Source organism: Marmota monax, unplaced genomic scaffold, assembly GCF_021218885.2.
Source record: "Marmota monax isolate L192 unplaced genomic scaffold, Marmota_monax_Labrador192_F-V1.1 WCK01_AAM20220418_F8-fsc00021, whole genome shotgun sequence".
In the NCBI taxonomy this organism is placed as follows: Eukaryota; Metazoa; Chordata; class Mammalia; order Rodentia; family Sciuridae; genus Marmota; species Marmota monax.
The window spans coordinates 12575806-12586287 of NW_026695228.1; the positions used below are offsets into that span (position 1 = coordinate 12575806).

General features: G+C 41.5%; 1 protein-coding gene across 1 annotated transcript; it reads left to right on the forward strand.

The window, feature by feature from the left end:
* The first annotated feature begins 409 nt into the window (after positions 1–409).
* Positions 410–5009, forward strand: Ccr8 (C-C motif chemokine receptor 8). Its single transcript, XM_046437184.2, has 2 exons — positions 410–536; positions 1643–5009. Exons 1-2 carry the CDS (start codon positions 496–498, stop codon positions 2721–2723), a joined length of 1122 nt encoding a protein of 373 aa, XP_046293140.1. The 5' UTR covers positions 410–495; the 3' UTR covers positions 2724–5009.
* The last annotated feature ends 5473 nt before the right edge of the window (positions 5010–10482 follow it).

Consider the following 10482-nt stretch of genomic DNA (forward strand, 5'->3'; position numbering starts at 1 on the left):
TAATCAAAACTATGCTGCATAGCAATGACAAAATCTCAGTTATGCTTAAAAAGAATTCATAATTGTTATTATTAATGCCAAGTGTATCTAAATTGCTCATGCAACCCCGGGTGGCCGGCGAGGCAGCCCAGTTGATCTTTGATAGTATATTGGTCTGTTTTATGTTGCTAATAACACAATATTAAACAATGGATAAGTTCTAAAAGAGAATCTTGGACTGGGGTTGTAGCTCAGGGGTAGAATGCTTGCCTAACATTTGTGAGGCACTGGGTTCGATCCTAAGCACCACATAAAAATAAATAAAAAACAAAACAAAACAAAGGTCCATTGACATAAAAAAATTAAAAAAATAAAAGAGAGTCTTCCTCCTCATAAAAGCCCTTCAGCTCACTTGCACCTGATTGGCCAAAGAAAGTTACATGAATGACAGTGACAGTCAGAGGTACTGCAAAGTCATATAAAAAAAATGTGTGGACACAGGAGGACTGAGAAGAAATGAGCCACACAGAAACCTCCAGAACGAAGGGTCTATTAAGGTATGTGTTGATAATCAGCTTTGGGAAAGGAGGGGATGAGTAGGCAGGGACACTTTTATGTCCTTAGGGAGAGGCACAGAAAAGGCTGATATTTTAGAGATAAATTTTAAGAAACTTTGCATGTCTTCAGAGCCCACAAACTGCATGTGTCTTAGAGGCTGCCTGTGGCTGTGGCTGAGAGAAGCAAGTCAGCGAGCCATGCCATTTTCTCTGCAGGACATAGGAGGGAATCAAAGCTCATACATGAGTGAAAAGTAGATAAGAAAAGATACCTCCTTTCATTAAGCATTTGGGGAGACTTGGTCTTAATATATAGAATATACTTTATTTTGATCATCTCATTGGGCTCAATGTGTTCTCTTTTATGCTTTTCAGTGAAGAAACATGTATGCATGTATGCGTGTATATGTGTGTGTGTGCGTGTGTGTGTATGTGTGTGCAGGGAATTGAACCCAGACTTGTGCATGCTGAGCATGCACTACCATTGGCCTATATTCCTGGGCCCTATAATTTTTTATACAACTGAATTGCAGTTTTCATTAGGTTTACTACTAGTGAATCTGGTGATTTTCATTTTTAGTACAATTGGGATCACTTTTTTTTTTCCCTAGTGCATTTCAAACTTAGCTATTTCTGGTGCTTAGGAAAGCAATTAAAAGAATGAGCTAAACTTATGAATATCACGTTGATGTATCTCTAAAATACAAAATGAGAAACATTCTGTCATCTGTGTAACTTCAAATCGAACACAGAACAATATTACATATAAGCATGAAAAGAATGGGGGGGTAAGGAAAGAGAGAGACTGAGAGAGGGACAGAGAGAGAGAGAGAGAGAGAAGAAAATAATGAAGGAAAGCAAGAAAGAACGTGGAGAGGGAGGGAGAGGAAAAGGGAGGGATTGGGCCTTTCTGACCTTATTGAACTTTATTTACCTTCTAAAAGGTACGATCTCCAAACACGGTCACTTTGAGGGCGAGGACTTCAACATGTGCATTGGGGAGGGGACACAATTGGGTCCATAACATACACAACATTTGTTTAAATAAAAATATTTTTAAGGAATGAGTGACTTTGCGGTACCCTCTTATGTGTCTCTTTGACCAGGTCCCCTGCCTTGATGGATTATACCCTTGAGCCCAACCTGACGGTGACGTCCGACTACTACTATCCTGACACCTTCTCGAGCCCCTGCGATGGGGAACTTATCCAGAGAGACAGCAAGTTGCTTCTTGCCATCATCTACTGCTTCCTGTTTGTATTTGGCCTTCTGGGAAACAGCCTGGTTATCCTGGTCCTTGTGGTCTGCAAGAAGCTGAGGAGCATCACGGACATATACCTCTTGAACTTGGCCTTGTCTGACCTGCTTTTTGTCTTTTCCTTCCCCTTTCAGACCCACTATCAGCTGGATCAGTGGGTATTTGGGACCGTCATGTGCAAGGTGTTCTCTGGTTTTTATTACATTGGCTTCTTCAGCAGCATGTTCTTCATCACCCTCATGAGCATGGACAGGTACCTGGCTGTTGTCCACGCCGTGTATGCCATAAAGGTGAGGACGGTCAGGACGGGCACAGTCCTGAGCCTGGCAGTGTGGCTGATCACCATGATCGCCACTGGCCCATTGCTAGTATTTTACCAGGTGGCCTCTGAAGATGGTGTTCTCCAGTGTTATTCATTTTACAATCAACAGACATTGAAGTGGAAGATCTTCATCCACTTTGAAATAAACATCTTAGGCTTGTTGATCCCATTCGCCATCCTCCTGTTCTGCTATGCCAGGATCCTGCACCAGCTAAAGACTTGCCAAAACCACAACAAGACCAAGGCCATCAAGTTGGTGCTTATTGTGGTCATCGCATCTTTACTCTTCTGGGTCCCATTCAACGTGGTCCTCTTCCTCACGTCCCTGCACGACATGCACGTCTTGGATGGGTGCATCCTGAACCAGCAGCTGATTTATGCCACCCATGTCACAGAAACCATTTCCTTCACTCACTGCTGTGTGAACCCTGTTATCTATGCTTTCATGGGTGAGAAGTTCAAGAAATGCCTCTCAGAAATATTTCAGAAAATTTTCAGCTACATTTTCCCCTCCATGGGAAGACAGATGCCCAGGGAGGGGTGGGAAAGGCGGTCATCTTCCCACCCTATGGCCTCCCGCTCCTCCAGCATAGACTACATTTTGTAAGGGGGGGGCGTGCCTCCAAGTGTCCTCTGCCTTCATTGCCACTTTTCTCTAAAGAAATAAAAATGACTTCCGTGGGGGCTGTGAAGCCATGTAGGAAAACTCTTAGGAACTTTGGTTTAAGATACAGACATATTTTATATATTTAATCCATTCCTACTATTGCAAGTTAATCTCAACTTTCAAAAACATTGGTACTATTCTGGAAATATTCTACATATTCCACTTTTTTTATTTTTTAGCTTTAGGAGGATGCAATATCTTTATTTTATGTTTATGTGGTGCTGAGGATTGAACCCAGTGCCTCATGCATGCTAGGAGGGCACTCTACTGCTAAGCCACAACCCCAGCCCCTCGACTACTAATTTTAATGCTAGCAGTAGGGTATTTTTTTAAAAAAATATTCTTAATCCGGTGCAGTGGTGCACACCTGTAATCCCAGCTACTTAGGAGACTGAGGCAGGAGGGTCACAAGTTTGAGGCCAGCCTCAGCAACTTAGCAAGAACTTGTCTCAAGAGACAAAACAAACCAACGCCTTCCACAAAACCAAACCATAATCTTGATATTGAAGAACTTCTATTCTTGCTTCTTTGATGTCTTTATTAGGCACAAATTTAAATGTTATCAAATCCCTTTTTCTTATCTATTGATGTAACCATATAATTTTCCACCACTGTTAATTTGGTTTATTACACTGATTTTAGTATCTTAAGTCAACCTACATTTTTCCTGAAAAATTAAAAATGACCCTTTGGTCTTGGGATTCTTATATCTGTGTTCATTAGTCTTGAAGTTTCCTTTCTTTTCATGACCTGGTCATATTTGGCCTCTTAAAATGTATTGGGAAGTACGCCCCTTTTCTCCAGTTTCTGAAACACTTTGTGTACAAATTTGATATGATGTCCTCCTTGAATGTTTGGTAGAATTCACCAATGAATTTATCTGGGGTTCCTCTCCAGGAGAATTTCAAATTATGCACACATGTTCGGTGACAGTCTATTCAGTTTCCCCTCCCTTCCTTCTCTTTTTTCTATCACCAGCCCTTTCCATTTTTATATCGTGAGACAGGGTCTTACCAAGATTCCAAGGCTGGCCTTGAACTTGCAATCCTCTTGACTCCTTCTCCCAAGTTGCTGAGATTACAGGCATGCCTGGATAGACTATTCAGATTTTTTAGTTTTGCTTGTCTCAGTTTTGAAAAGTTGTGATTTCATTTTATTTGTCAAGTCTACTAGCATTATACTGTCCTTAATATTTTCTCATTACCTTTTAAATACATGAGGAGCTAAGTAATGTCCCTTTTCAGCCCTGACACTGACAACTAGTGTTCTCTTTCTCTTTTAGATCAGTCTTTGGGGCTTATCAGTTGTATTAATCGTTTAAAAGAACCAGCTTTGGCTTTGTTGGTTTCCTGCCTCATCTGTTCCTTGATTTCTGCTCTTATCTTCATCTTTTTTGCTTTCTTTGAGCTTAATTTACTGTTTTATATTAGTTTCTTGAAATAAAACCTTCCATCATTAATTGCCAATTGTTGTTCATATATTTAAATCTACAAGCTGAGTGCAGTGGTGCATGCCTATAATCCTAGCAGTCTGGGAGGTTGAGGCAGGAGGATTGTGAGTCAGTCTCAGCAACTTAGTGAGGCCCTAAGCAATTCTGTTTCTAAATAAAATTTAAAAGGGGCTGGGGATGTTGTTCAGTGGTAAAACACTCCTGGGTTCAATACCCAATACAACAACAAAAAAAAATCTACAAAATTCCCTTAAAGCACTGCCTTAGGTGTATCGTGTACATTTTAATGTAATAGATCTTCATTATTTTTTCAGTTTAAATTATTTTCTATTTTCCATTATGTTCTCCTGCTTATAATCATGAGTTACTTAGAAATTAATTTTAAATTTTGAAACATATGCAGACTCTATATATGTGTTCACTTTCAGTTATTTGAAATTTGTTGAGAATTATTTTATGATGCAAGATTTGGTTTGTTTCAATAAGTGTTGCATTACACTTAAAAAGAATGGCCATAGTAGGGAGGGAAAGGGGGTCATGAACTGAAATCAATTTCCATGCATGTATGAGTTTATTGGGACGAAACCAACTACTATGTTTAAATATAAAGCTCTGAGGGAAAAAAGAAAGAAAAAGAATGGTTGTATTCTGAAGTTGTTGTCCATAGCTGATTAATTAGATTGTTCAAGACTTCTATACTCTTGCAGGCTTTTTCTTTTGCTTACTCTGTGAGTAACTAAGAGAAGTACATTAAAATCTCTAGCTGTGGTTGTGAATTGTCTATTTTTTTCATTTTAATTTAGCTTATTTTTTCAGTGTATATTTTAAAGCTACCTTATTAAGTACATACAAATAGAAGATTGTTATGCCTTTTTATTGAATTGGTCCCTTTATCATTTTGCAATATCTCTTTTCTCCAGCAATACTTCACTAGGCCCAACCTCTTAAAAATTCCTCATGTCGCAATAGCACCAAGCTGAGATCAGGTCTTTAACAGATGGACTTTTTTTTGCGGGGGGGGGGGGGGGGGGCGGTGCTACCAGGAATTGAACTCAGGGGTACTTGACCACTGAGCCACGTCTCCAACCCTATTTTGTATTTTTTATTTAGACACAGGGTTTCACTGAGTTGCTTAGAGCCTTGCTTTTGCTGAGGCTGGATTTGAACTTGCTATCCTCCTGTCTCAGCCTCCTAAACCACTGGGATTACAGGCATGTGCCACCGCACCCAGTATTAGGAATTTTTGAGGGACAATTCAGATCCAATTCGTAAAGTCTACTCTATTCAGCATAGAAACACTGGCTTTCTTTTCATAAGTATATGCATTGCTTAAACCAAATTACTATCCTATGACTAAATGACCTCTTTTGTAAGTATAATTTAGTTGGTGTAACAGAGAGGATCGTATTACCACAAGGATATATACAAAATCCAAAAATTGATAGACTCTGCTGGAGGCACACCCTTGTAATCTCAGCTACTTGGAAGCCTGAGGCAGGAGGATTAGAAAACTGAGGCCAAACTGGGCACCTTAGCAAGAACCTGTCTCAATACTTTGCCCCCTGCCTCCTGGGTTCAGTTCTCAGAAGAGAGAGAGAGAGAGAGAGATAGAGAGAGAGAGATCTAAAATATCACTTTTAGGTAAAATATTCTCTACAAAAGACTGACTTTACAATGTTTTTTTTATCTTTTATTTTCTAGTTTAACAATATAATTTTAATTACAGACAATAATACATTCTGCAAGGTTAGTGATCTACATGGGATGGTATGTGTTAGTAAACTTTCTTTTGCTAGAACAAAATACCTAAGATAATCAACTTAAAAGGAGGAAAGGTTTATTTTGGTTCACAGTTTTGGAGGTTTCAGTTCACTGTCACTTAGTTCTGTCATTCTTGGGCCTGTGGCAAGGCAGGACATCAGAGCAGGAGCACATGGAAAAGGAAACTGCTCATCTCATGGCATCTGGGAAGCAAAAAGAGCAAGAAAGGGGAGGGAACTGGGGACTGGATATGCCTTTCACTAGGCCCAATCTCTTAAAAATTTTTCATATTGCAATAGCACCACACTAAGATCGATGAACCCTTTTCTTTCTTTCTTTTTAAATAATTTTTAGTTGTCGATGGACCTTTATCTTATTTATTTACATGTGCTGCTCAGAATCAAACCCAGGGCTTCACACATGCTAGTCAAGTGCTCTACCACTGAGCCACAGCCCCAGCCCAACATGTAGACTCTTGAGGGACAATTCAGATCCAAACTACAGTATCATGAGCAAGATTCCCAAACTATAGAATCATGAGCAAGGCAGGAGGATTGCAAGTTGAGACCAGTTTGGGCAACTTAGTGAGACCCTGTTTCTAAAGGTATATATATATATATATATATATATATATATATATATATGACGTGACGGGGTTGTGACTCAGTGCTTACCTGGCATGTGCAAGGCACTGGGTTCAATCCTCAGCACCACATAAAAACAAATAAGTAAAATAAAGGTATTGTGTATCGGACGGGGGACCATGGCCAGCGACTCATTAAGGGGTCCTTCTTCCTGCCAAGGATAATCCAAGCCACCCTAAGACTTACAGTCTCAAATAATTAAAATAACAAAGCACAAATACTCAGAAATATTTACAGAAAACGAATCCCCTGATAGATCTAGTCCACATGGGTTCTGGAACTAGATAGTTCCAGTGGTTTAAGGTTTCAAGGGCGGAGCCTAGCTTCCCCATGTCTTGCAGTCTGCAGCTTGATTGACATCTTGGCAGGTCACACCCATCTCAGGTGCTGGGTGGGATCTTAGGTAGAGCTTGAAGGGGAAGTTCATCTGTATCAGGCAATCTATCCCTGTGGGGGGTGCCACCAGAGTTCCCAATGCCAAACTTATCCCCTTAGGAGCCTACTATGAGCAACAGTCCACACACAGCCCATGAACTGACGGCTCGTGACAATTGTGTTCAACTAAAACAAAATTTAAAACACACACACACATACACACACACACACATAATAATAATAATAATAATAAGAAGAAGAGGACTGGGGATATAGCTTGGTGGTAAAAAGCCTCTTGGTTCAATCCCCAGCATCTAAGCTAAATTAAACTAAGCTAATTCTAACCTGAGGAAGAAATCCATCAGTTGTTATGTTATGATTGGGGTCTATTGTAACCAGAAAGTAGCATTAAAACTTATTTGATAAGGGAGAAAGAGAGGAGTATAGTTAACCTAAGAGACTGCCAATCTGGAATCCCAAGTGTAGGATATCCCCAAGTCCTGGGCTCTTCCTACTCTACCTCCCACATGGGCCAGTAAATCCACTGTCCTGCTCACACAGGCCCAGTGCTTCTCAGCCTGGCCGCCCTACTGCCCCGCCTAGAGCCAGCCACGCCCTGTGGACCAGGATTAAGAGGACATTGCCTTCACCCTAGTGTAACCAGGATCTGTTGGGGACAGGACACAAGCTCCCTCTAGTGGTCTATTTGAGCTGAGTCCTGATTGTATAAAGAATGATGGACAAAAAAGAAAGGGAGGAAAGGGAATTTAGCATATAAAATCGGGAGGTGGTGGCAGCAGCTGGAAAACTACTAATCTAGAAATTCTGTCTTAAGATTCTTGGTAAAATGCAGGGGTTTTTTTTGTACTTGGATTTTATATACTGGAGATTTCACTCAAGACTGCTAATTAAGTCCTATAAACCTGTTAATCCCCCTTGAAGGTCCTACTCTATAGACAGACCTCATTTGAACAGACCCCCAAAACCCGTGGGTGTTAAAGGAGGGGATACACTTGTTCACCCTAAAGAAAGTCCAGAGATCCTTCCTTTCCGTTCAAATCAGTGCATGTCAGATTAGTATTTCCCAGTTGGTTGACAGAAACAGTAGCATCCTGATTTCACGGACAGCTCACTCCTCCTCTGTGACCCTTACACCACTGATTGCTTCCCCTTCCTGGAAGTATCTCTTTAGCTTGAAGGGATCCTGAGGGAAGAGGGCTTTCCCGAGGTCCTCCTCTGGTCAAGTGCCTTCTGATCTGGACCATCCTAAGGGTCAGACACCATCCTGAGGTCCTCTTACAGACCTGGACATTTTTTTTCTAGTCCAAATGATAGAAGATGCTCTTGCTCAGGTTCACACAGACAGAAAGACCTGGCTTCAGTACGTCCTCATCTGCTTGTTCCAGCCTAGGCTCCGGCTGGAAGGGCTGCCTGGGTAGGGCACAGATGGCCATCCCAGCCAGCAGGGCCAGTTGGAAAGCGGCTACCAAGTTCTTGTTTACCGAAATGCAGAGGAGACCGGCCTCATTCTACCAGCTCCCTGGGTCGAAGCTCCCCCAACCACTGGTCCAGGGTGTGGCCTGTACTTTGTGGGAATTCTTCCCCTTTGATATCCACCCTCCTAAACTGTAGAGGAGTAAGAAGTGGACCTTAAGAATGAGAAGGGGGAAACTATTCTCATTCAGTGGTTGCCACATGCCAAACCCTGTACCACCAAGAACTTGGGCTATGTTAACTCCCCAACCCAACTGGGGATCAAACCCAGGGCCTGCCCCCTCCCTCTGCCAGCCTTGGCTATGTTAAGGTAATGGTCACAAGAACTTTTAGAAGAGAGTGTTTCTTCCTGCTTTATAAATGAATCAACAAACGACCCAACTGGAAACGTAAGATCGAGAGTGAGGTGTTTGCCTGCAGAGCCGGTGCTGTTTTCCCTGCATCATTATATTGACAATAATTCAGGAGGGAACACAGATCCATCAGAATTTGAGAGTGAGGATAGAGCTGGGGCAGAGGGCTTGCCCTGTTTGAGCAGGTGCAACTCCCTCTACACACCTTGGTCTTTTCTTTGCATTTGTTTTGTCCCCAATTCATCTGCTCCACACCGAGTGGGACAGTACTGTGGTGCTGGCTGGAAGAGAGCCCTTGGGCATCTCACTTCACCAGTACCTGGCCATGTGGAGTACAGGGCCGGCTTCTTCCCTTTCTCCCCTCATGTGGCCCTACCGGATTATCCATGGAGGTGCACTAAGGACCATGATAGACACCACGTTTTTCATGACAGCCAACAGTCTTTACAAGAACAATGAACATCACCATCAAGAGGTCTGTTTCCTTGTCTGCGTTCAAGTTAGAAGTAGGCTGGTAGAGGGTCATTCCATGGGTTATGGTGGGAAGTAAAGGTTCACACAACAATCCTGACCCTAAAGAGTTTTCTGCTTTTGATTTTTAACTTGGAGCAATCTGAACTTTTTAGATGAGTCTTCTTCCCAAGGACCTGAAGCTTGAAGATGACTTATTGTGTTCAAACATATATTCTACAGAGAGCCAGACATAGTGGCTCACACCTGTAAACCCAGCTACTTGGGAGGTTGAGGCAGGAGGATCATGAGCTTGACGCCAGCCTGGGCAATTTAGCAAGACTCTTTCTCAAAATTAACATTTTTTAAAAAGGGCTGGAAATTTAGGTCAGTGCTTGCCCAGCATATGTGAGGCCCTGTGTTTAAACCCCAGTACCACAATAAATAAATAATGTACATATAAATATTCTATTATAAATATTCTGCATAGAATGATGATGAACTATGTTTCACTGCCTACGGTTGAGAGAAAACTGATCAAGATGCTTATAAATAAATACTTAACTCAGTTTACAAATAATTACTGAGCCCCTATGTAATGATGATTTCTCACATTTTATTATCTATGAAACACTTCTATATACATTGTTTTATTTGCTCTTTACAATAACCCTGGGAGGTTAGGTAATGTTACCTTCAAGTTGACAAATAAGGATTTGAGGTAAATATACACGTTGTTGGGTCATCGACAGGACCAAATGCAGGAATTTGTACTATACTCCTCTGCCTCAGTGGTCTCTTGAGAGAAGATCTGAATGCAGCCCATACCCTCTGCCATCCAAGGAAGAGGGCAGGAACTGGTGGTGCAGTCTTGAGGCAGAATTCTGCTTTCTTGGGGGAAGCCTCAGTTTTGTTCATAAAGACCTTCAACTGAGGGGCCTTTGCAGATTATGGAAGATAATCTCATTTATTTGAAGTCAACTGACGGTGTTAACAACATCTATAAAATATTTTCACAGCCACACCTAGAGAAGTGTTTAAGTTAAAAACTGGGGTATAATAGCCAAGTTGATACATAAAATTGACCATCACATAGGGGATACTGTTTTATAAATAAATACAGTCATTCTGTCAAAGATGAAACCTCTCCCCTGTGGGTAGAGCTACTTGAT

Coding starts and splice junctions, on each gene's coding strand:
- Ccr8 (XM_046437184.2), top strand. CDS start 496: ATGAGCCACACAGAAACCTCCAGAACGAAGGGTCTATTAAG. Junction 537..1,642: donor AGAACGAAGGGTCTATTAAG/GTATGTGTTGAT, acceptor CTCTTTGACCAG/GTCCCCTGCCTTGATGGATT.